The sequence below is a fragment of the Bos javanicus genome, chromosome 24, assembly GCF_032452875.1.
Source record: "Bos javanicus breed banteng chromosome 24, ARS-OSU_banteng_1.0, whole genome shotgun sequence".
In the NCBI taxonomy this organism is placed as follows: domain Eukaryota; kingdom Metazoa; phylum Chordata; class Mammalia; order Artiodactyla; family Bovidae; genus Bos; species Bos javanicus.
In genome coordinates this window covers 39,493,841-39,520,807 of record NC_083891.1, presented here as the reverse complement: position 1 = coordinate 39,520,807, position 26,967 = coordinate 39,493,841, and the positions used below count along the sequence as shown (strand labels likewise).

Genomic DNA, 26,967 nt, shown 5'->3' with positions numbered 1-26,967 from the left:
TGCATTTGAACTGGAGCCCTCTCCGCAGAGCTGCAGTCCTGTATTTAACCAGAACTTGATGTCACTTATGTGTTCCATACGAGCATGTCCTGGGGCACACAGACCCAGATCTGTTTCTTCCCTCGGTGTCCACAGTTTACTAAACAGCAGCTCAACCAGCAGCTTGCTCAGTTCAGACACTGGGGAGCTATTCCTAAAACCTACCTGTCTCAGAATAGCATGTAGCCCCCACCTTATCCTATTGATTCTCACTCCTGGTGCTGTGTCCCTTGTCTCCTTACGTCTCTTCATCTCCATGACAACCACCATAATGAAAGCCGGCATCAGCTCTCTCATGGACCTCTATGCTTCCCGTCCAGCTGGGCTCTCTGCACCCCCGAGACCCTGTCAGTCCATGCTGCACAGAGATGCCAGAGTGGACTTACATGTGAAATGGAGCACCCACCTTTAGGTGGTGGTTATTGTTGAGTTGCTCAGTTGTGTCCAACTCTTTGTGACCCCATGGACTGCAGCACACTAGGCTTCCCTGTCCTTCACCATCTCCCAAAGTCTGCTTAAACTCATGTGCATTGATTAGCTGATGCCATCCGACCATCTCATCCTCTGTCATCCCCTTCTCCTCCTGCCTTCAATCTTTCCCAGCATCAGAGTCTTTCCAACAACTCTCAGTATATCCGACTAGGTCCTGCATGCTCCATTCTCAGCTCACTGTCTCTTCCCATCCTTTGTAACTTGAAAAACAGCTGTGTGGTTTAGAAAACTGCAAGGATCAGGTGGATGACTCTGGACTTGGTTTCCACAGTTCTCTTTGGAGTGACGGTGATGCTGCAGTCTCCACCTCTCAGGAATGGTCATGTACTGCCCTTTCTCATGCCCCTGGCAATGTGTGTTCGTTTCTTGGGGAACTGGCCACACTCAGGACCCGTGCGGGGTCATTTCACGACCTTTAGCACCTGGCAGAGCCCTTCTGCTTGGATGAACGGTGCGTCTGGGTCTCACAGTCATGGAACTCTGCTGCAGGAAGGCGAGAGGTCATGTGGTAACGTGCAGGATAGAATCAGGGAAATCAAAGAATTCCATTTTCGTGTTTTTTTTTTTAAACAAAGATTTGCTTTGTGAAGTCAGTAGATTTGGTTTTTTTTCCCTAATAAATGGAATTGGGCTCAATTTTATGTGAATGTGCCAAAGGTGGAGGCTTTTAATCAAGAACCACCAGGGAAACAGAGGCTGTTGTCTTGTCCCCCACAGGAGCCTCGTCCCCGGCCATCACTTCCTCTTCTGCCGTTTCTATTACCCTTCTGCAGCTCCTCTCTCCTCTGGGAAGGGGTTTCTGCCCTTTCTTTAATGGCTGCCTGTTTACAAACTTCCAAGTGAGGCCACTTTGTGTCCCGTGGCCTGAGAAGACAAAGAGCCATCCCAAGGGCTTACCTTCAATCACGTCCGCAGGTTTCGGGGGCCCCAGAGCCCATCCTAGCCTCCGCCTCCCCATCGGCCATGTTCCCAGCCTCCAAGGAGGCTGCTCCATGGTCTTGTCCCCTCACACCCTCTCCCTATACCCTCACAACCCTCTGTACTTCTCCTTCACGGGGAGACCAAAGAAATGCAAAGAGGAATCACCCCGTCCTCAATGGCCAGTCTCCTTCCCACACGGGGTCTAGACACATACTTGCAGCCTCTGCCTGCCTCGGTGGGAGAGACATCCCAGCTCCATCGGAGCGTTCACTTTCCTCTTGTGTGAATTTAATCCGACATTAGATCACACACCCGTGTGTTTAGTTCTTTATCATGTTTTGCCACTGGAATGTAAGCTCCTGGTATGTGTGTTAGCCTCTCAGTCATGTCTAACTCTTTGCGACCCCATGGACTGTAGCCCACCAGGCTCCTCTGTCCATGGGATTCTCCAGGCAAGAATACTGGAGTGGGTTGCCATGGTCCCCTCCAGGGGATCTTCCAGACCCAGGGGTTGAACCCAGGTCCTGCATTGGCAGGTGGATTCTTCACTGTCTGAGCTGTGGAGGAAGCTCTTTTCTCTCTTGGTTTCCCAAGAACTCTTGATGTTCTTGTGCCTGTAGAGCAGCCCCAGCCCCTGGCATCTCACAGGAACCAAATAAATACTTGCTGAATAGATGAATGAGGGTTGTAAATAAAAATGCACTGATAGGTTGTTTACTGGCGTAAATTACTATTACTAAGGATCACTTACGACTCATTCCTTATCAAAACAAATGTGCATTAACCCCTGGCATTAACTGGATCTCCTCTACATAATCCCCCATAAAAGAGGAACTATAACACCACATGGGACATTGGACTTTAATTGGTGCTTCTATGTTCCTAATAGACTTTTAATAGGCCACACGGTAGCTATGAGCATAGCTAAGAATGATATAATATTTGAATAACTGAGATCATGCATTATTTCATTATATATGATGCTGTCTCCCTTGGAATGTTGACACAGTGAGTCATGTCAATGATAACGGTGTCGGGGAGGCAGAGCGCATTTCGAGGTCATTATGCTAGTGGCACGTGACTAACAGGGGGGCCAAGGATGGTAATGGATACATAATGGATAACGAAGGGCTAGGATTCTGCACAGTGATGGCTGCTAGTGATTTTCTAGTAGTAATAATCTCCTTCTCTCAAAATAAACGTAACTTCAGTGTTGAAAACTGTTAGCAGCGTGAAGGGCCCCCATTGCTTTGGGGGTGGCCCACTTTGCTTGGCTTAAGCTTTTCCTCCAGAAACCCGGGTTCATCTCGCTGCTTCCCAGGCACCGAGGCAAGCTGCTCTGACCGCCTGCACCACGTGTCCCCCGATCAGTGTGTCAGCAGGGCCCTCCTCAAGGAACACACACCCCCACGCCCCAGACCGACTACCTTGTGCGTATCTCCTCCTTCACTGGTCTCCACTCTGATGGTTTCTCACTTGCATCCAGGATTCTGGAATCAACAAGCAGTTTGCCCTGGTGCGTGGTAGTACCCTCAGGACACCTGCTGCCTGGCCCTTGTGTGGTGCTCCCTCGAGCCCCTTCACTCCTCCTGTGCTGGCTTTGGAGGCAGCACCCCAGCTGGGGTGGTGTCCACTCTGTGCTCCTTCCCGCCCAGCACCTTCCTGCCAGACATTCTGAGGCTCTGCAGCGGCCCCAGTCAAGTGTTGCTGTGCGAGTTCAGAGATGTGCTTTGCTCTGATCGCTCTTCATAATTCATGTCACCACCTGTGAGCCAAGGCAGTGCTGGACCCAGGATTCCCTTCCGCTGAGGCTCACTGCAAAGTCTCCATTTCCCTGGGCTCCAGAAACCACATTTATTCAAGAATAAGGGCTCCCCAGGTGTGGTGCTAGTGGTAAAGAATCCACCTGCCAATGTAGGAGATGCAAGATACACAGGTTTAATCCCTGGGTCAAGAAGATCCCCTGGAGGAGGAAATGGCTTCCCACTCCAGTGGTTTTGCCTAAAGAATCCCATGGACAGAGGAGCCTGGTGGGCTACAGTCCATGGGGTCACAAAGAGTCAGACCAAGATTGAACAACTAACACACATTAGTCTCTGTGTGACTGGGATGCAGATACAAGAGGGATGTGTGATCCATGGGGTTGGGGGAGGCTGAGGATGCTGTGGACGGGGTGGGGCAGGAATGCAGAGGACAGAGGAGCCGTCCTCAGGCAGGGAAGTCGGCCCCCTCAGCCCCTTGTTTGCTGATCTTCAGCATCCACCAACATGTATGATGACTCTGTCTGTTCTGGGTTGGTTTGCAAAGTGTTTTTTAAAATTCCATTTTGTTTTTCTAGCACAGGAAAACCAGGGTTTATGGAATAGCTAATAAGGCCAATCAGATAAGCTGTAGGCATCTGCAGAAATTAAACTGAGAAGGAGGATGAATTGCGTGGAATTTTAAGACTGTTTTCGCCTCAGCCACAAAATATTTTATCCCTAAAATAATGTTTTCATAATAAAAATAAATTTCAGCCATTTTTCAGCTGCAGAAATGTTGTGAGGCTTTTCTGAGTTTGCTGTTTGCATATGTTTGTGTTTATTCCTCAAACCGTCAGACTTGGTGTGATTGACTCATCCCGGGGGATCTGCCCAAATGGATTATGGGGTCAGAGAGGACCCTCTGCCCTGCTTTCAGACCCGGGCAACCCTAACACCAGAGAGAAAACCCTGGCAGGTCGGTCAGCTCAGCTTTACCGGGTAATTATACAAGTAGGTAATCCAGCACCTGGTGGAGGTGAGGCGTTAGCTACCCCATCTCTGGGGTACACGGGTTCCGGGGTTCCACACTTCAGGTGAGGTGACAGGAGTTCTGAGGCTGGATGGAAACCCGCCTCCCTTCCCTGGACCAGCCACCGCTAAGCCTAGACCCCCTTCCGCAGCTCAGGTGGGTTTGCTCTCAGCTGCCTAAACAAAGACAAAGCCTGCTTTTCTGTGCTAGCAAAACAAAATGAAATTTTAAAGAATGTTTGCAGACCAGCACAGAGCAGACAGCATCACTACACATGTTGGTGGACGCTGACTTTGGAGGTTGATGGATGAGACCCGCAGACCACAGGGTTTCCCTGCCCCACACTGGAAGGAGCAGCCGCTCTGCTGAGGCGGCGAGGGCTTCGCTCACCTGCCCACTTGGAGCAGGGTGACGAGTTTCTCGGTGCTTCTCCTAGCTGCCTGTGTCAGATGCATCTTTATTGCAGTTGTCCTGTCTGGGGGCCTCTGTCTTCCTTACTGGTCCTCTGGTGCTCTCTGTCATGGCAGCTCCAGGCTAAGAACCACAGAGCATCAAGTGGAGAATCAGGGACCTTCCTGTTAGGTGTGCTGATCTGGCTGGGATGGCCATTATTCGGGCCATACAGCACGTGGGTGGTCATCAGTTCCATGGGCCTCTTCCCACTGTGCCTGCTTTTAAGCTGATGATAACTCTGATGCCATAGTTGTCCCTTTATTGAAAAAAATATTTTTAAAAGAAAACGGCTAAGATGGCTGTAGATCATCTATTAGGGACTAAGATCCCTAGTAAATCTGTTAAAATATTAAATATTTACGTTAACATTTCAATATTAATTATATTGCAAGTGAACACTGGAGTGGATTGCCATTCCCTTCTCCAGGGGATCTTCCTGACTTGGGGATCTGACCCAGGTCTCCTTCATTGCAGGCAGATTCTTTACTATCTGAGCCACAAGGGAAAGTTTAGTCACTCAGTTGTGTCCAGCTCTTTGCGACCCTGTGGACTGTAGCCCTCCAAGCTCCTCTGTCAAGGAATTCTCCAGGCAAGAATATTGGAGTAAGTTGGTATTCCCTTCTGCAGGGGAATCTTCCTGACCCAGGGATCGAACCCAGATCTCCTATATTGCAGGCAGATTCTTTACCATCTGAGCCACTAGGGAAGCCCAAGAATACTGGAGTGGGTAGCCTATCCCTTCTCTAGGGGAACCAGAGTCTCCTGCATTGCAGGCAGATTCTTTACCAGCTGAGCTACCCGGGAAGTCCACATACGTATACACATAATCATATGTATGATTATATTAAAATATATTTGTATATGATCATAAACATAATGTAAAATATAATTAGTTACTTATTAAGGATGATCTGTGTGGAGGTCGGCAGAACTGGTATATTATCTGAATGAAGGCCAGCAGTTGCTGATTTCAGATTTCAGAACCAAGGCTTTCAAGGTAGAAAAGTGGGAGAAAGGCAAGAAATGAATGGATAGGCATAAATATTCAGGACCACATGAACTGAAACACTGGAAATAGTTTCTGGTTGGCACTGATGATTTCTTTTGGTTTTTATATAAAATAAACTAGAAAACTAGCTTGAGATGATTAGATCTTTGTATAATACTTTATTTTACATTATGTTAAGCTGTGTGACCTGTGGAGTTTTAGAGGATAAATAGCTTGTGAATAATTTTGCCTTTTTTTTCCCCTGTATCAAGAGCCCCGTGGGCAACTAAGTTATTTTCAACAGACATAATTTAAATTCCTGATGTTGACTTATGAACAAATACATAAGGAAACATGAGCAAACATGTTCATTTCAAACATTTATTCTCCTCCATTGCTTGAAAGTTATGCACTGGCTTGAACATGTTTTATTTTCTCCAGAAAGGTAATCCATTTTCAGAACACATTGTTGTGGTTGAGCTAACCACTCGGCTATACACGGAAAGAGGAGAAGTCTCCTGCAGTCAGCCAGATGGATTACTTGTTTCAGAGAGAGTGGTGCATGGAAATATGAGAAAGTTATAGAGAACTTAAAATTCATAACACAGCCCATCTTTAAAAACTTTGTATGTATCTTTATCAAAGCTACTCATATACAACATGCAAAAAGTAAGTCTCCTAGTTTTGTTATTGAACACTAGTCCCAAGACTTCCTTCTCCCACTCTTTGCACTCTGCAGAGGCACCCACTGTCCTTTACTGGAGCTAATCGTTACGGTGTTTACCTGTGACTCCAAACATAGCCTTGTTCTGCACTGTCATGACATGCTGTATGATCCTTGCTGTGTAGACAGAGCCTCTTCCCTCCCCTACTCTCTTCCTCCCCCATACATGCTCTTCCCTCCATCTGTCCCCTCAATATAGAGAGATATTAGTTAAAACAATTTTTAAAAAATCCATGACATGTTAGTCATCATAACCTAGAGACTTATGTGTCCCCTTTTGTATCCCAAAGAATAAATGCCTGAGAACAATTCCAAGCAACTTTCACATGTTTCAATATCATCTTACTCAAAGGGAAAAAAAGTGTTGGTAGCCCAGAGGGATGTCTGTAGAATAAATGGATAAGGTTTTGGTTAAACTTAAATGGGCTCTTTAGATGTGTTTGTTTAGTACTGTTTATATAACTTGAATGGACATTCTTGAATCTACACATTCACTTGTTTGTTCATTCATCCAACAAATAGAGTGTTAAAATGCTTCAACACATATTTTCCAAATATTATCTGGTACTGGTGACAAAAAATATTAGAAGAAACATCCAGATTCAAATTCCACATGGAAGGAACTTGGAAGTTGTCGGTCTCTTTTGACAACAAGGAAAAAGTTGAACAGACTGAAAACCAACAGCTCTTTTTGGATTCAAAAATGAGGCGAGGGCACAGGGTGACTTCATTGCCCCCAAGATCAGAGAGACAGACAGGTGGACACTGGGCATCATGGCTTACTGGAACAGAGTTGCTGAGCAGAAGCCAACCTGGGAACCAGGGCTGGGCAGGAGGACCTGAACCGTAATTGATGAGTTACTGGGGGCTCAGAGTTCAAAGCTCCAGGGGACCAAGTTGTGGTGGGTGGCACTTAGAGTGCTATGAGATTTGCCAATAGACCAAGTTTAACCAGGAGCTCAACTGTTGTAAATCTAGGAGAAAACACCCATCACACGTCTGGCAGTGGAAGGGGCAGAGGAATCATTTGGAAATGTATCAGGGTACTCCGTCCTTCTTAACAGGGCTGCCTTTAGGAGAAGCTCTTTAACCAAAGCCCACCCTGCTGGGGCATTGGCAGAGCCTAACTGACTTGTGAGGGCGGATGGTTCTCATTCAGTCACTCAGTCATGTCTGACTCTTTGTGACCCCGTGGACTGTAGCCTGCCAGGCTCCTCTGTCCGTGAGATTTACCAGTCAAGAATACTGGAGTAGGTAGACATTTCCTTGTCCAGGGGATCTTCCTGACCCAGGGCCCGAATGCATGTCTCCTGTACTGGCAGGCAGGTTCTTTACCACTGAGCCATCAGGCAAGCCTGAGCCAGAATATATCACAATAGAAATCTCCAAAACGTTAGCAGGGAACCTGCAGCCAGAGCTGCTTCAGTGCTTACAAATCTTAATGGCAGAGCTTTTGAAAATATTTATGTTAGTTATAACCATAAACTCATTTTGAGAGAGTTTGTCTTCACACCACTTATGAAGGAGCTTTTTCTTCCTAAGACATCACCCACGCATCTGGCCATGGAGCCCCAAGTGTGGCTGCTTCATGCCCAACTCTGATGAAATATTTAAAGATCTGTTAACAAAGACTAAAGCCCTGGGGATGCTGTTAGAAATTTGGCATTTTTATTTCTTGCAAGAATCCTATGGCAGAAATTTATCTTATGGGATAATCTAATTGTATTTGTTATAGCAGTAACTGTAGAAATAGAGAAGTGGAAACTTATGTAGACATATTTATCAGCAATGGAGACATTGAGAGTTGAATGTCCTCTGCATTAGGCCCTCCACCAGGTTTCTCTTGGACTCATTGTCTTACAAAATTAAAATTTTGTAAGACAAAATTTTACAAAATTAAAAAAATTACAAAATTAAAATTACAAAATTAAACAAAAGTCTATGGCCTTAAAAAAAAATTACATTATTTTGATTGTTTTGGCTATACCTCTGAGTTTGATGGCAAATTCAGTTGATAAACAACTGTTCCATGGTATCCCCCTAAAGAGGCATTTCAAAGTTTTTATCCAGAAACCATCTTCAGAGTAATCTAGGACATGTAGTTTAAGAAAATGTGATTTCCAGGTATTATTCCTGATGTCCACTCCTCCAGTCCCAAATTCAAGTCCTGATGGGGGAAGGGGACAGTTGGTACTTTGCTTATTACTAAGTTTTGAAAACCACTGCCCAAGAAATACGATGAATTGGGCGGTGACCTTGACAAATGAAAGAATTTTAGATTGGCTATGGTGAAACTATTGATTTTTAAATTTAATGATAAGTTGTTTTCCATAATCCTTATTATAGGAACAGACTAGGTAGGAGGTGAGGGAGCTGTATTTGCAAAGGAGGAGGTTAGCGGGGGAAGGGAACGGAGATGATTTCCCGGAGTGGGAGGGAAGAAAGGAACGTAGGGGCTGATGGTTCCAGCTACTGAGCAGTAGCTCTGGAGAGTCGAGGTTTTCAAATCCCCATCAGTTGCTTGGAAATGCACATTTCCTGCCCGCTGTGTATCTCAGTAACTTCTTGTATCAAATGGAGCTATTACATGACAAGGGTAGTTTTTTAAAGTATATCAACTCTTTTTTCTAATTCTTTTCCTTCATGGTCCCTCGACATCAGTTCTTGCCTGGATAGACACAGATAGTGTATAGTAAGCAGATCAACTCAACATGGAATTAATGTTTAATGTGCAAAACTGTGGTAGTTCTGGATGGCAGTCCTGTGTTAGTTATACCATGTTGCTTTGTTTTCATTATGAAAACACCATTTTATATTCTTATTAATTTTTGTTGGGGTTTAGTTGCTTTACAAAGCTGTGTTATTTTCTGCTATACAGCAAAGTGAATGAGCTATACGTATATGTATATCCCCTCTGTTTGAATTTCCTTCCCACTTAGGTCACCACGGAGCACTGAGTAGAGTTCCCTGTGCTATACAGTAGGTCCTCATTAGTTTTCTGTCTTATACACAGTATTCAGTAATATATGTCAATCTCAGTCTCCCAATTCATGGGAGATTCAATTCTGCCCTTGGTGTTTACAAGAATTTGCCCTTGGTGTCTATAAGAACTTGTTCTCTACGTCTGTGACTTTATTTCTGCTTTGCAAATAAATCCATCTATACCATTTTTTAAGATTTCACATATAAGCAACGTTATACGATGTTTGTCTTTCTTCTTCTGCCTTATTTCTCTCTGTATGACACTGTGTACTATGTCCATCCATGTCACTGCAAATGGTAGCAAATGCCCTTTTTATTTTAAAAACGGAATTTCCCTCTGCTACAGTAGGTTCTTAGGTTGAGTGCTCCCAGATAACCTCACAATTTTTATTTCTGGAAGGTTCTCTCAGTAAACTCTTCTCAGCTTAAGTCTGGCTTTGCCATTTACTGGCTGTCTGATCCCTGCAAACCTCTTAAAAGGTTCTTTTCCATCATCTATGAAAACAATGTATAGTGGTCATTAAATGAGAATGTGTGTGTGTGTGTGTGTGTGTGTGTGTGTATAACAGCTATGCCTGGAATGCAAAAGTTCACAACAAAAGGACTCACCTCGCCTTACCACGTGTGCCTGTTCTTACACTGTGGGGTGTTTTGTGAAAATGCAACACAAGTGTCCCAGTCCTGCCGTGAACAGGTGTCTGGACTCTGTCCTCTTCCTGCTTCTCCCGTCTGGCCCCCAGCAGAGCCCTGCATCTTTGGAAGTCAGATTCACTGTGGTCTCATTAGCATGAATAGTTATGACTAGTGGGTATTGGGATAATGTATGAAAACTCAGTTCTTCTTTCTAGAATGAAATTCAAGGCCAAGTCTCATTAACTGAAACCATGTTCATTTAAAGCTACACGGATTCAGGTACAGTAGAGCCTGTTTCTAAATAAAGCTCACGTCATACACATAGGTGCTTATAATTCATTCACCACAAGCCTTCGAAATAGATTTGAGGCCTCTGACAATAAAATACACATATCCAATAAGCCTGTTGAAATGGAAATTAAAATTTAAAAACCATATAGCAGGAGCAAAAAGCATAATAGTTACTTAGGCTAATAAAATTATTCTGATTGAGCATTAAATTGAGCTCCACTGTTCCCCAATAAATAACTGCTTATTATCCAACTGCCCAAAGGAAGAGGGATGATAATTACCGTCATACGTCTTACTCAGCTGATGGTTTTCGAGGTGAGGTGATGTGTGAGCCAAGGTGCCAGGAACCTTGGAGGCAGCCAGATGACTGAGGCAGGGACAGAGTGCCGAGGTCCAGAGGAAGTCCCCGATGTGGGGACTGGAATTGGATGGCAAATGATGAGGCAAAGCAAGAAAGACGGTGCAAGTCCAGACAATCGCCAGCTTTGGAGTTGCCTGAAGGATTTGTCCTGGTTATTTATGTGCTGATATAGTTCTTAAGTGTCTCAGTTATTTTACTGACCATTAATAACTAGTGCATATAGAGGTAATACCATCAGGAAGCTTCACTGTCTGTTCAAGGATAGGAGCTTGAGACAGCGGCCAGTTTCATTTTCTGACTTTTGTTTTCCAGTTCATCAAAATCTGGGCAAGAAGGGTCTATATATTTACTCAGCTTTATGCAAACCCAAATATGTGAAAAATCATAAAAGCATGAAATACAGTGCTGGAGATGATTTGGTTTTCAGAATGATTCTTCGCTTTACAAAAGGACTCTTTGTAAATATTCTTAAACTGCCACTCTTCTTTAGTAACATGAAAATCTGGTTAGAAGTCTTAAAATTGGATTTTCCTCCCAAGTTATGAAGATCCAAAGATATGAAAATATCTTTCATAAAGACGTATATGGGTACAGAATTTGGTTATAAATTCCAAGTTTAGATAGCCCTTGTAGGGAGGGGGCCTCATATCACTGGATTAGAAAGGGCTGTTTTAAATTTCCACTGTTTTCGTCGTCAGTAATTATATACAGCCTTGGAAAGAGTAATTTAATATTTCTTAATGTAAAGGTAAGGGGAAAACGTTGAATAGAGAACATAAGAAATCATGTCTATCTGCTTTCAAAACATTTTAAAAGATATTTTCTTTTACTTTTTCAGTTTTAGACCTGAATTCCACATAGGATTCCCAGGTTTGGTCCAATAGCTATAGCTGAACTAGAAAGACTTAGCTCTCCTGCACACTGGATCTGGGCGCGCTTGGCTTGCCTTGTTTGTGTTTAGACATGGTTTCCTTGCTTTTGAAATGCAAACTATTGCATTACAAAATTTAAAAGAGAAGGACTTTTTAAAAATTGAGTCTGGCTCATATTCATCTATGTATTTGCATATCTAATAAAATTCTATTCTGTGTTGAACATAATAAATGATACAGTGTATAGAGTTGGGAGTATTTGTCTCCCTTTAAAAAGAATAGTTTATTTTATCAGACAGTTGATTACTGGTGGTTCTTCTTCATCTTGTTGAGGCTTTATTGTAGCTTTTTTTAGAACTGGTCTGGAGTAGCCGTTATCTAGGATGTGGTTCTGGCATGTGCCTTTTTGGTGCCTCAGTCAAATCCTCAAGGTGTTACTAAGGTCCCTCCACTCTGGTCTCTCTGTTCTCCAGCGGTGTGTGTCCTCCAGTCTGAGTGAAAGTCGCTCAGTCGCGTCTGACTCTTTGTGACCCCATGGACTGCAGCCCACCAGGCTCCTCTGTCCGTGGAATTCTCCAGGCAAGAATATTGGAGTGGGTTGTCATGCCCTCCTCCACGGGATCTTCCCAACCCAGGGATCAAACCCGGGTCTCCTGCGTTGCTGGAGATTCTTTACTATCTGAACCCTATCTTTGTCTTGTTTTCAGCTGTGTATCAGCTGCTCTCCACCAAGTCTCACCTCACACACGTGCAGTCCGGCCATTGGCCAAGGTCCTGTGAGTAACCCGGTAGACTCGGGGATCCCCTTCTCAGAGCTCTGTCCTCCCCGGTCTTTGTCCTCCCATCTCCAGCTGCATACTCAGCTCTGAGCGAACGGCGATCTTTTCTCCTCAGCACAGCCTGACTACTTTCCAGAGTTGTCCTTCATAGCTGTTAGAATCACTCTTTATTAGGATCACTCTTAATCCGTCTACCTCACCGCACATATTGTTTTGCTCTCCTTGCCTCTTTGGGTCCAATGGCTCCATCTCTCTTCGTTTGTCAGGATATCAAGATTTATTGCTTCCTTTTGCTCCATGCATTTCCTGTCATTTTAAGTTTTATTCTGATGTCAGATGATGACTCTCACTATTGAGGGTGCCAGCCTTGTTCTTGCAGTGTCTGCAGGACAGGAAGTATTCTTTGAAAAACATCATAGAATTTCTAGTTGGGAAAACAGATGGGTCCTACCCTTTCAAGTTCTATTCAATCCTTGACAATTTTTTTTTTTTTAATGTAACAACTTCTTTAATTTCTTGGAGAAACTGGTGCAACCGCCTTTGGTGGCTAGATCAGAAAGCTGTTTCATAGCACATTTTCAGTATTGTTTCAGCTGAATGTGAGATTATAACAATTTTAATCTCAACTTCAGAGGTCTGTTTTCTCGTATTTTGACACAGGCATAGTGGTATACTGATGACCAAGGACTAATTTCCGACAGGTTCATTTTGATGGCTGGGACCACAGATACTACTGCTGGGTGGATGCAGATAGCCCTGACCTTCACCCCATTGCACGGTGTGATGTCACAGGTCGTCCCCTGGAAGTACCATGTCGTGCGTATCTTGCTGTTCATGTCGTTGCTTTTTAAAGACTTAGTCTGAAGTCTATCTCAGTGCTGTTTTTCTCATGTCACTGTAAGTGTTTTAAAGCTTAATATCACGTAGGTGAATTGATTAACTGATATAATAGTGACACTGAAAGCCAATTATTCATAATTAAGCCTTAAGCCTTGTATAAATGAAGAGTTATCATCATTAAGGAATTGTTTTGATAATGTAGTCTAGAAGAATCTTTGTTTTCCACATTTTAGTTGGGGAAAACTGAGCTAGATCTAAATTCATCTGGGATCAAACCAGGTCTCTTATGTCTCCTGCATTGGCAGGCAGATTCTTTACCACTAGTGCCACCTGGGAAGCCTGTTGTTTGGATTAATTATTATTAATCTAGTTTATTATAGGTTTTCTGATTAACCTTTTGTTTTATAATTATTCAAATCTGCATTATTAGTCTTAGTTTTAAATACCTAGACTTTAAGACATACTCGTAGTTCTATACACCACACACACACACACACATACACACACACATATATATATATCATCTACACCCCCATTGTTAAAGCAAAAATACATACACATACACACACATAATCCTACTCCAGCATTTATTTTCTTACTTATTTATCACAGAATCTTTTTACACTGGAAAGTAGAGATAATTCTTTGGTCTGAGTCCTGCAGAAAAGCAAAATATGAGGGTCTAGCATCAATGTTGCAATAGCTTCTTTACTATCTTGTCTTGTTTCTTTGCCATAATAGTCTGTGTAAAATCAAAATCTAACCTTTTACCAGCATCTTTCGACTCGAGGCTCCTATGCACATACCAGGCCAGTCATGGTCTGTCCTCTGCTAACCTCTTGCCCTACCCTTCGCCATTTCAACCAAGAACAGAATTACTTCATTGATACGTAACAGGTTTGCTCATAGTATCTTGAACATTGGCCTTGTAACATTCTGACAGCAGTACGTCACCTTTGTGTCCACTGCTCTCTTAGCTTCCTTTTCAAAAAGTCGCACCCCACGGTCAGTGTCATGTGCCTGAGGACTGAGGAGCTGGCAGGATCACTTGCTCTGCAGCTTGGACCACATGTAGCATCTTCACTCTTGCGCCATCTCCTATGAGTGTACTTGTACAAACAGCCACATCAAATCATCTTTTACCACCCATGCTGTTTTAAGTCAAAGCATTTACTCATATAATTCAAGCCAAATTTGTAAGTCCAATATCTTTGATAATCAGATCAAAGTAATTATGTTTTGTAAGTAGATCTATAAAGCCAAACCCAGTATTTTATCATATATGAACAAAGTCATCTTAGCAATATTAATTTTCTTATATTTCAGATGTTGTAACTTTCAGACATTGTACTCTGTAGTTTTACTTCAGTTGTATTTATACGATTCATCAATTGCCTTCAGTACTTTATATAATATGATAGTTTTATTGATCAAATGCTGCAAAAGACTATTCAACATTTAGGACTTGGAAAAGGGCTTAGAAATCATCTAATCTACCCTGTTATTTGGTGGAGGCAGAACCTGGCTTGAACTTTATCTGTTTTATTGATTTACTCTAGTGAATTTTTATAAAAGATACAGCAGTAGGTCATCTATGAGGGGTATTCTGTGAAAATAAGAGCAATCAAAGAAAATATGAGGTAGACACTTTTTATATCTGCTCTTCTTATCTGGTTTTCTTTATGAATATTTTCCTTTGACCCTTTTTCAACAGATCTGTAGCTCAGAATTATAATACATGCCTTGGAAACAAAGGAATAGAAAATAGAGAATATATGTTATATATATATATATATATATTTATATATGCATTTTTTCTTTCTTGGAGTGACTTCCTAATTTATGTTTGTGGGAAGTCATGAAATATAATAAAATCGCTGCTTATGAACAAGTAAAACTAAATGCAGATTGCTACAGTGGTTTTGAAGACAGAGCAGATGGGCCAGTCTAGCCCGGCTCCTAGAAGGGTGTTGACCTGAATTCAGAAGCTCATGAGGGGTCTGGACCAGCGGAGGGACAGAGGTGGCCTCTAAAGGTAGAAAGGCCACAAGAAAACGCAAGTCAAATTTGTTGGTCTTCATGCAGATTTTATTAGAATCAATTAGAATTTTGTTTTCCTAATGAGTTTGTGTCTGTTCTTCCAGTGCCGTTTCATCAGCGTCTTTATTCTCACTGCAGAAACCGAGCCGAGACGTAATGCACGTGATGGCTGCACACTTCTGTGGGAATCCTTGTGCAGTGCGTTTTGGCCAAGACCATGATATTTAATAACCCATAGTATTCCAGCACGAAAATTCTTGAAAAAGGTGACTATGAAAAACCTTTTGAGAGAGAAACTTGAATGTCCCCACTCAGCCAGGAAGAGTGCCAGCTTGTGCAGCCAAGTGCCCATGACCTCCTCTTAGCCTCGTTACTGGCCAGGTACTCACTGACATGTCGCCTGTGTCCACTGCTGCAGTGAGATCTCCTTTCCTCAGCCCAGGAGGGCACAGTTTGCCTGTTTTAGCTGATGTATAATCCTTCAGGGTGGATTTTTTTTCTACATGTAGAATCAAAATTAAATACTTAAAAGTTAGCACTGAGGTGTCAGGATCTTTTTCTTGTGCTTTGCATCCCCTAAATGTCCTTAAAAAGATAAAAATATCAGGACCACTTCAGACAACTACGGGATTGCCTCTTGGCAGTATTTTTAGTCATAGCATTTGGAAACTAAAATCCCAATCACATTTGATGCTAAATTTGTTTAAATAGAGGTCCTTTCTTTTATTAAATTATTGGATGCTAAGTCGCTTCAGTCATATCCAACTCTTAGGGACTCTGTGGACTGTAGCCTGTCAGGCTCCTCGTGAGATTCTCAAGGCAAGAATACTGGAGTGAGTTGCTATTTCCTCCTCCAAGAGATCTTCCTGGCCCAAGAATTGAACCCACATCTCTTATGTCTACCGCATTGGCACCTGGGTTCTTTATTGCTAGCGCCCAAGTGAAAGTGTTAGTCAGTCATGTCTGACTCTTTGTGACCCCATGGACTGTGACCCCAGGCTCCTCTGTCCATGGAATTCTCTAGGCAAGAATACTGGAGCAGGTAGCCATTCCCTTTGTCCAGGGGATCTTCCCAATCCAGGGATCAAATTCAAGTCTCCCTCATTGCAGGCAGATGCTTTACCACCTGAGCCACCAGGGAAGCCCCTGCAAATTATCCATTCCACCAGGCAATGGGGTGGTGCCCAATATTTTTTGCGTTGGAAATTAAGCAAGCTTGAAAAGCAAGATGGCGGACTTTGGAGTTAGGAAAGCTTGGGTTTAAATTTCCATTCTGCTCTGGCTGCCTGTGGCTTTGGGCAGGTTCCTTCACCTGTGGGACTCACAGGCTTGTGAGATTTAGTACCTGAACCACGTTACTGCCTGCTGCTGGCTGTCTGGGCTCAGCAGCCCTGCAGGATGGAATGGGCGGGTGAAGAGTACAAGCACATTTGCTTCCTAGACTGCCGTTTCTCTTCATTGATCCAGAAAATTGGGAGTTGACTTGACTGCCTACAACTTAAAACAACCAGTCTGTTTTTTTCCCAGGTACTTGTTATGATTGCACAGTCCATAAAAGGGTCGCTGATCTTGGAGCAAATGTGGAATAACTGTTGCGAACACTGAGAGTGACTAACATAGACTTGAGATAAGCAGGCCCTGTAAGCCCCATGAACCTAAGCATGAAAGAGCTTTGCTGTTCTTTAAAATAAAAATTGGAATACTTATTGTACCCAATTCCAATGTGCATGTGGGTTTTTCTCCCCACGCCAGCTGGGTATCCCACGGTTCAGCTCAAGTCTGACATGTGTCGCCTTAAAAAAGTGCCCAACATTAGAGTTGTGAGTTAAGGTTTATCTGGGGCACAATGCAGACTGGAGCCTCGGAGACAGCACCTCAGATAGCTATAAGACTGTTCTAAAGAGGTGGGGGAAAGGACAATGTAGCCGTGATCTTGGTGAAGGGGGTGTATATGCAATCAAGCACATATTTTTTGGTAGAAAGGTTCTTCCAATCTCATGAAGCTTCTGTTAGTCATGAGAAACAGTTGACACCATCAAGGATTTTAGGGCTTTTCTAGATATGAGGAGATACAAGAATTGGGCTCAGAAAATGAGCTCCTGAGAATATCCAATGATCTGAAGACCTGTCCTGCCAGTTTTTCCTGGAGCACAGAGGGAGTTATTTCTTCTCTCCACCCTGAGCTCCTTTCAGCGTGTGTTGACGGTCAGCAGCAGCAGCACAAGATTTAATGCTCGTAGAGGTAGATGCCAAACGCGAGTGGCAAGTGCCAGTTTGTAGTTGATGTGCTGTTAACTGGAGGCGGTGCTGCAGTCCTACATCACTGCTTCCCCTACTCCAGCATCCTCATCCCCAGTTCTCACAGGGGTCACAAGTCCAGGGTGTCGTGTGGGCTTCTCAGGGACTGGCTATAAATCTGGAGGTTCCTACTGTCCTCTCCTTAGGTTTATTGATTTGCTAGCATGGTTCATAGAACTGAGAAACCTTTTACTCACTCAATCACTGGTTTATCATAAAAGGATACATCTGGGGAGCAGCCGGTGAAAGAGATGCTTAGAATGAGGTCTGGGGAGGGCCATAGAGCTTCCCTGCCCTTCTCCAAATCCCCTCTCCCACAGATTCCATGCGGGTTCACCAACCCGGCCAAGCTTTGGCCACTTTTCAGGGGTTTCATTACAGAGGCACTGCAATTCAGTCCTTGGCCATTGGAGCTTGAGCTCAGTCTCCGCTCCTCTCCCCTCTCGGGGGTCGGGAGTCGGGACTGGGCAGGACTGGAAGCTCCAAACCTCTGATCAGTGGTTGCTTCTCCTGACACCTGGCCCCCATTCTGTGGTGCTTTGCACAGTAATATCATTAATGTAATAAAGTGAAGTGAAGTGAAAGTCGCTCAGTCGTGTCCAACTCTTTGCGACCCCATGGACTATACAGTCCATGGAATTCTCCAGGCCAGAATACTGGAATTGGGAGGCTTTCTCTTCTCCAGGGGATCTTCCCAACCCAGGGATTGAACCCAGGTCTCCCACACTGCAGGTGAATTTTTTACTTTCTAGTGGGATCTTTTGTGGGATCTCTTCATAATGACACACGGTCATACTGTAGTTACCAGGGGAAGCAAATAGCTGGCCCTCACCCCAGCCTGGATTGGGGGCTCAAATTAATGCCCCCAAATTTACAAATTAATGCCCACTCAGTGCCAGCCTAAGGAGTGGGTTGGGTGAGATCAGAGGGAGAAATACACAGAGAGAAGGTGAGCACGCACACTTCTGACCTCCTTGTCTTCCTTTTACCTGCCTCTACTCTACTCACTCCTCTTTTCAGGTTCTTAAATAAGAATTCTTTCCACCCCAGGGCCTTTGCATAAGCCATCTTCTCTGTCCAGAATAGTCCATCTCTTCTTCTTAAACATGACTCATTCCTACCCTTGAGAATTCGTCTCCACTGGTCCCTTGTGAGAAAGGCCTTCCCTGGCCGCGTCCACTGTGATTTTGCATTTCACCACTTCCTTTGCTCCATTGTGCATATCACAGTTTGTAATTACTCTAATTGTCTATTTATTTTTGTCACTAGTCCCAGTGAGACCGTAAGCTTCAGGAGTGGAGTGTCTGTCAACATTTTGCCAGTGTCTGGCTTCCAATAAATATTTATCTGCTTATCCATCTCTCTCTAAGCGTTACTTAATCACTTATACCAAAACCAGAAGCATCTCAGGAGACCAGCCTAGCCGTTCGCTTGCAACCTTTATGGAGTGAATTCTTGAGTAGTAGCTGTGCAATTAGTCTATTCAGGCCTGGTAGGACACACATGGCCAACACCCCCACAGCTAACAAAAGAACCTTTCATAAATAGGAAGCTGACAGGCAGAAAAAGGAGATTTCCTTGTTGGCTTCCATGTCTAAATCATTTTGTCATTGTTCTTTCTTTAGCTTCTGTTTGTTTTATATTTGGAAGTAATTATGAAACTTGATTACAAATAAACAAAACATTATTATGAAGTTAAATGTATATTAATAGTAGTACAAACTACAACAATAAGATCTATAACCTTTGTAATTTATCTAAGGACCTCAAGAGCATTGCTAATTTATTTAACTGTTAAGCATAAATAAGCATACTAGAACATAACTTGATAAAAGATACAGCTCATTTTTACTCCATTTAGTTCATTCCATAGCAGATGTATAAATATGGCAGAACAACTTGTAAATACACCATATGGGCTGGTATGTTGTTTTTCCTGTTAAGAGAGATATAAGATTTAAATCTGCATTAAGAAATGAATGATTAATAAAGCTCTCTTTGGGACCTTTGGGATTAAGAGCATTTGGGAACCAATTTCTAATTGGGAATTAGAAAAGTTTTATTCTGTCAGAGATGGAAATCCCCTTAGAGTATAGAATAAGTTAATGAAGGGGCTTCCTGGATGGCTCAGTGGTGGAGAGTCCACCTACCAATGCAGGGGACAGGGGTTCGATCCCTAGTCCGGGAAGATCCTACGTGCTGTGGGCCAACTAAGCCCCTGCACCGCAGCTTCTGAGCCTGGGCTCTAGAGCCCTGGAGCCTAAGCTATACTGAGCCCACACATCCTAGAAGCCATGCTCCTCAACAAGAGAAGCCACCGCAGTGAGAAGCCTGTGCACCACGACTAGAGAGGCCCCCATTAGCCACAACTAGAGAAGAAGCCTGCGCAGCCAAAAATAAATAAATACATAAAATTACTTTTTTTAAAGAAGAGTTAATACAGATATAGTCCAGATCTGGAATGATAAATGTGATGGTGGACAGATGTTATTCCGAGGAAAAAAGTGAAGATTCTTAACTTTTCCAGGTAACAACACATCTCCAATTTCATTCTAAGGAGAATTTCATAAGGAATCTTTAGTATTTGTTCTTCCAAAATAACAGCAGGCAAGTAATCAGCAGTTTTAAGAGTCCCTAAGTACTCGTTGACTTAATAGACAATTACAGCAGATTGTGTTAAAAAAGAAAAAAAAAGTTAGCTATTTTAGAAGTCCCTAATTACAGATTTACGTGATAGACTTATCAGGGAAAGATAATACATTTCAAAACGTACTTACAGTCTTAGTGATATCGCTGTTTTCGGTGCTCCTTGTTGCAGCGCTTGTCGTGTGAGCTCTGTCTGCTGGGGGGTGAGCGGGGCCCGCCGCTTTGTTCTGGAGCTCGGTCTCCGGTGCCCTGTGCGGTGTCCTGTGGCCAGGTGGTCTCAGTGCCCATTACAGACGGGCAGACTGTGTCTAGACAAGACTCGGCTCTGGCCAAGGTCACTGACATTGAGGACAAGAGCACACGAACTGCTGGACGCCATGGAAGAACCCAGTGGTTTGACAGTGGGTGACGCTGGTTCTTATGGGAGCCCAGTTTAGAATCACATCTGGCCAGATGTGTGGACATCAGCACATGGATGTCCACCTTTAGGGATTTCTCTGAGTTGTCACCCTGTTCAGAAGACCATCACGCCTTCAAGGAAAAGGGACAGGATGCAGTTATTATACTCCTGCCCCTGTGTCCACCTTGGGGGACCTTGGGTGATGGACTGACCGCCTGGGTTTCGAGACTTGAGGGAGGGTTTTTCTATCCCAGGGGATCCTGTTTCTTTGGTCACTGAATGAAGGTTTACTTGGTGTCACCAGTATACTGAACACTGTACCAGGATTAAGAAAGTCCTATGGGACAGAACTGTGCTTCAGGGGCCAGGATGACGAAGGAGGAGGGTGCCGCTGGGGGCTTTGACAAAGGTCACTCGGGGTGACACAGGGCTGTGCCGGGCACTGGGATGCAGCATGAAGAGCCTGAGATTCCTCCTCCTGAGATGCATTCTCCTGGCCACACCACGTCTTCTTACAAATTAGGGCTTGGAGAAGGTGGTGAGGGCAAGTCCACAGTAGCTTTAAAGGCAAGCTTGGTGCTCTCAGCATTGTGAAGATGTTCTGTTCACTTGTCTAAAAAGATGAACAAGTCCTTGTCCATTGTGTCTTATAAGTGGATATATCATAAAGGGCTCCATGGAATGACAGTAGAATCACATATTTCTAATGTAAAGTAAATGCTATGTATTTGCGTTACCAGAGAAGCTTGAAGGAGATCGTGGGTTTTGTTTTTCATCTCACTCTGCGTTGGAAGCAACCAAGAATTGAGAAGCTGAAAACATAGACTGACTTAAAATTGAATGAATGCTGCAAATGACAAGCTTATAGAATTGGAAATTTATAAAATGTTTGGTAACTAAGGGCCTTTGGCTTATACATGGCATGTCATCCATGCTTTGATACGGATTTTAAGTCAGGAAGTAAAAATTAGAATTGTTTTCCTTAGCAAGACAGCCAGTTTCACTTCATGTAAGATCACTATGAATGGTGGACCACCCTTATCCTCCTGGGCTAGCGGCTCTCCATGCCCTCACACCAGCAGTGGGACCACAGGCCTTTCCTCCAGGCCCAGTTCCCTGGACCGCATGTCTGGGAGCATCTCACGCTGGGGCTGCAAACACACAGTCAGAGATGCTGAGGCTGGCCAGTGGCCTACTGCCCTCTGGGCCTGCCACCTCGCCCCAGAGCATTGTTTAGAGTACTCCTAATTTGACTAATTCCTCTAGTCAAAGCTATGGTTTTTCCAGTAGTCATGAATGGATGTGAGAGTTGGACTGTAAAGAAAGCTGAGCGCCAAAGAATTGATGCTTTTGAACTGTGGTGTTGAAGAAGGCTCTTGAGAGTCCCTTGAACTGCGAGGAGATCCAGGCAGTCCATCCTAAAGGAAATCAGTCCTGAATATTCATTGGAAGGACTGATGCTGAAGCTGAAACCTGATGCCAAGAACCGACTCATTGGAAAAGACCCTGATTCTGGGAAGGATTGAAGGTGAGAGGAGGATGAGATGGTTGGATGGCATCACTGATGAGATGGACATGAGTTTGAGCAAGCTCTGGGAGTTGGTGATGGACAGGGAAGCCTGGCGTGCTGCAGTCCATGGGGTCACAAAGTGTCGGACACAACTGAGCAACTGAACTGAGCTGTATTTGACTGACGTCATTCCTTCACTAATATTTTCTCTGTGCACCATTATTTCTATCAGCGCCAAACAGTGGAGGACGCTGAGGGGCGGACATAGCTGCTGGCGGTGTGCCCCTTGTCCTCCTGAAGCCCCGGCCCTGTCCTTCAAGGCGCTGTTCCTTGGATCGTCCTGCCTTCTCCTTATTGCTCCTGTACTTGGCTGTTTTCCTGGACATTAAAAGCTCTTCTGTCCCGAGGAATGGTAAAGCAGAGTAACGGAAGTGTGGTTTTGCAGGTTTCTGATCTTTAATGTGCAGTGTGTTTTCTAAATGCACGAAGAACATCCACCATCATTTTCTTTGAAGTTATCGTTCTACTGTTCACGTCAGTGGACCTGTTTTGTAAAGAAAGTCATTAGAATGGGAGGGAACTCTTTTTCTAATGTAATGTCTCGGACTAAATTTTATGTCATGCCAGGCACCTAGGGGAAATTTAACAGCACAGGGCAGTCACATCTTATTCCAGGGGTAGCTTCAAAATTCAGCAAGTAAGGCAAACGAACAAACAAAATGTCTCACCACAGTCACTGAAAAGTGTCTCGGTCTCCTTTAAGCCCAGCACAGCAAGTTTTCCTTCCATCAGCAAACCAGGCAGTCAGCAGGTATAGGGAGAGGTGTGTGATTGGTGTGAGTGGAGGGGCCCAGTTGTGTGAAAACCGCACCACATCTTAAACTCCAGGGCCATCAGAACTGGGGCGTCTGCTCCCGTTGTGGGGAGCACAAGTTGGGAGGGGAGCTGAGGAGAGGAGCGGGGGTCTTTGACTCCCAGCACCTGCCCCTGGGCCCGGTGCGATCACCCGGGCTTCATTCTGTGCATTTCGGGTGTTTGATGACTTTGCCACACGTGTCTGCCCTTGCTGCCCAGGAGTAGCTGGGGTCACTGATGAGGAAAGCTCGTGTGTATAATAAACATACGAAAGTTGAGATTCCAGCAGTTACTCGTTGGGCAGTGTAGCAGACTACAAAGACCACGGATCTGCATGTTAGGGGTCTTGAATGCTTGTCCTAACTGCCAAAAGGTGACTGGCACAAATTATTTACGCTTCCAGCGCTTTATTTCCTGACTTTCAAAAATAATCGGATGGCTTTGGTCAGTGGTTCCCAACCTGGTTGGGGAAACACTTAAGAAATACTATTCAGAAGCTTGCCTCTGGGATTCTGACTTTGTGGGGCCTGGAAATATATGTATTTGAAATCTTTGCGTCCCTCTGTCTGTCCTCTGGGGCACTCCCAGGCTCTCTGCACTGTTCTGTCCATTGTCTCCATCCTGGTGTTCAGATGGAATGGTCCACACAGCCAGAGTCATGTCTGACTCCAGTGGTTGGAGCCCGAGAAGGACCTTCTCAGAATGGGGCGCCTCTGTGTCTGTTACTTGTTCTTTCCATAAGTCAGCATGTGGGGGTGCCCATCCGAAGATGTCCCCTCCATGGGGCTCCCCTCCTGCCCCCACCGGGACAGCTCTGACACACCCAGGAGGAGTGTAGCCTGTCTTAGGTCTGAAATCCAGGCGTATTCAGAGCCCCTGGGAGTGTTCTGGGGTGCGGGTCTGAGCGTTTGTCACAGACACAGCAGAGGAAGTTTCCTCCCCCTTAGACACGTGGCAGCTCTGCCAACACTGTTGTCAAGTCATTCAACATGGGAGCGTCAAGTTAGGTTTAGAGTAGGAGGCTTGAGGAGAAATGTAATTACCCGTTAAATATTTAAAAGCATTTCTTAAGCGACTCCCAGCATTTTCCATTGAGAATATCCAAAAGCTCGTTGTTGAGAATGCTCTTATTAAGTGTGGCCACGTGAGGTCAAGGCGACCGTGGATGCTGTGATCACCGCTCTAGGTGTGTCTGCCGGTTATTGGGATGGTGTTCCAGCTACTCCACTTTGGAGTCTTGAGTTACAGAGAGCATCTCATTCTTCTAAAAAACGTTTATATTTATGCACATTTGGTTATGAGAACAGATGATGTTTCTGTCAGCAACTAATGTTTGATCTTTTTAGTCAGCAGATTATGTGTGACACTTTTAATGAAAATGGAACTTATTGACTAATTTCCTCTGTTAGTAAAAGGGGGCAAAAGCAGATCAAGGATTGGAGAAGCTGAGAAACAAGTCATGAGCAACTGTGGTACACTTAGAGTTCTCAGCCTGCCCCTTACCTCCCCTCATATGGACAAGGAAGATCCTGGGAGTAAGGATAGCATAGCCAATAGTCTTGTGGCTTTTATTTGTAGCATTTTGTTGTATGAGGTAGAGTGGAAGGATGGAGATAGAAATAGAAGCAGAAATAAAACAGAGAGCAAGAGAGAGAATGAACGAGAATCAGAAAAGGAGAGGAGGGGATGGATTTGCAGCACTTACACTTAGATTCATTGGGAATAATCCGTTTACACAAACCAAGCACCACATTTGTCATTTAAAAAATAGCTGTTTTCATATGAAAGATCAGCTAAATTAGGAGGTTCAGAAAGTAAGAAATAATTTTAGTTTTTTTATATTATCTTTGGGAGAGAATTTGTGTAAGAGTTAAAGTTTAGGAGACAAGTGCATCTGCTTTGATTTCTTTCTTAAGAATAATGAAGAAATGAGACAGTCTAGTGAAGTAGTATTTGTATTGGAGGCTGTTTGATGTCACATTACCCTTCAGTTCCTCGTTGTACACTTATCAGTTAGAAGGAGATTTAATCCAATTTACTTTATGTGTAAGTCAATTTCTCTGTTAGCCAATATCTCTAAAGGCTTTTCTACTCCTAAAATTCTATGTGATCTCTGTGGATCACAGAGTTTTCCCTTCTGTTGGTCGAGGGCTTTGCTTTCCTGATTTTTTCTTTTTGTTTTTTTTTGAAAGGTTAAAATGGGTTGTAAGGCTGTTGGGCATTTGAGAAAGAGCCTAGTCTTGTGTGTTTAGTTGTGGTATAAAGTGATGCTACAAATCCTTTACTTCAGAGTGTTTGATGGAGAGGTATCTGGGATCAAACCTGTATTTCTTCCTTCTGTCCCTAATGTCATCCTAGCCATACGTCACATCTCACCATTCAGGCTTCCTCACGGCCCCGTCTCCTCCTCTCTGTGGCTCAGGCCCATGCACAGTTTAAGGCTCTGTATCTCTCCCTCGGGCCAAACCACCTCTTTCCCAGAAGAGCCCTGGACCCCCAGGGCTGTGCCCACATGTAGATGGGAGACCTTCACTGCCCTGGTTCCTGGTGTAGTAGCTACACTGTGCTGTCCTGTCCCTTATTTAAAATTACATGTGTGATTAAGTGCATTTTATTATATTCTGCTGAGAAAATCCTTGCCAGCTGCTCCACTGTCTCCTTTTAAACACAGAACAAAGCCCCAAGTGACGTGTTTCACTTTTCTCCTTGGCTGCTCGGAAGCTCTGTTGGGTCTGCCCTGTCCAAGCTGCTATCCCTTTTCAGTCCAGGACATCTGTGAGGAGGAATCATGCGGTTACCATTGTGTCCACCCATCCTGCCCAACTCCATCTCCTTCCGCATGTTTGCCTGCATTAGGCACTTGGTTAATTCACCTTCCTCCACTCACACTGCCATTGTTATGCTTGAAAGGCTTTTCTAGATCAGCTAATATTCACACTTTTTACTCATTTCTCAAAATTATTGTTCTGTTTTTTTTTTATGTGTCATGAAATCTGATGGCCTGAAACCCAGTACAGAAAACTGTGGTGTTTGGTTACACCATTTTAGTCTTCTTTTTGAGAAACTTGTTATTATGGTACAATGGGTATGTATTGTCCCTAATTTCATTAGAAGGTGGAGAATAGGTAGGAATAACCTATAATTTCAGTTTGAGAGATATCCTTATTACTTGCATTCTCCAACATTTGGAGTAATTGTTTCACTAAATCTTCTTAGCAAACTCTAGTATAAATTTCCTGGGGAGTATGGTGGAAAAAAACAGGATACTAACCTAAGTGTTAGTTGCTCAGGGACTGTAGGCCACCAGGCTCCTCTGTCCATGGAATTCTCCAGGAAAGAATGCTGGAGTGGGTAGTCTTTCCCTCCTCCAGGGGATCTTCCCTACCCAGGGGATCTTCCCGACCCAGGGGTCAAACCCAGGTCTCCCACATTGCAGGCAGATTCTTTACTCTCTGAGCCACCAGGGAAGGCCTAAAGTTTCCAATCCAAAGTAAAGATCGCTAAAGCTTAATCCTTTGAAGTGAGAATATGTGTATATTTTAACCATTTGCTTTATTTTTACATTTTTAGTCCTAGATTTAATACTGCTGCACTCCTTGTCCAGCTTTTAATTTCAGTTGATTGAGCTCAACTGTCTATTTGGCTGAGAAAATAAAAGTTCTGGGTGGAGACATTGGTTCTCCCGTCCCCACAAGTTGCTCCCTTTCCTGGAGCCTGGCTGTGCTTGGGCCTCTCTGGCCGTGACTCAGGACATTCCCCAGAATCACACCCTCTCCTTCTGCATCATCACGTTTCCTCTACGGAAACAGAAACAGGAAAATACCTCCTTGGCCACAACCCACTTTTCTGTCACCTTTTATACTAAACGTCCTCAAAAAAGTAGATCCTCCAAAAAATTAAAAGTGAGGACTGAGCAGCAAAGTTCTTAGCTGTATTTCAACACTCCTTACCCACTGCTGCATAGGATTCGGTTCAACGTGAGTCACTCAGCAAGTGTTTTATAGAGAAAGGACATTAGCACTGGGTGGTAACATCCTCTAGAGGATGTACAAACAAGTAGTGGCTGTCTAG

General features: G+C 44.0%; 1 protein-coding gene across 1 annotated transcript in view; it reads left to right on the top strand.

The window, feature by feature from the left end:
• The window catches only part of L3MBTL4 (L3MBTL histone methyl-lysine binding protein 4), a 154,909-nt gene that overhangs the window by 50,783 nt on the left and 77,159 nt on the right, over positions 1 to 26,967 (top strand). Inside the window, 2 exon segments of the mRNA XM_061399436.1 lie at positions 13,009 to 13,155; positions 20,304 to 20,532. Coding sequence (XP_061255420.1) covers positions 13,009 to 13,155; positions 20,304 to 20,532 — 376 coding nt within the window.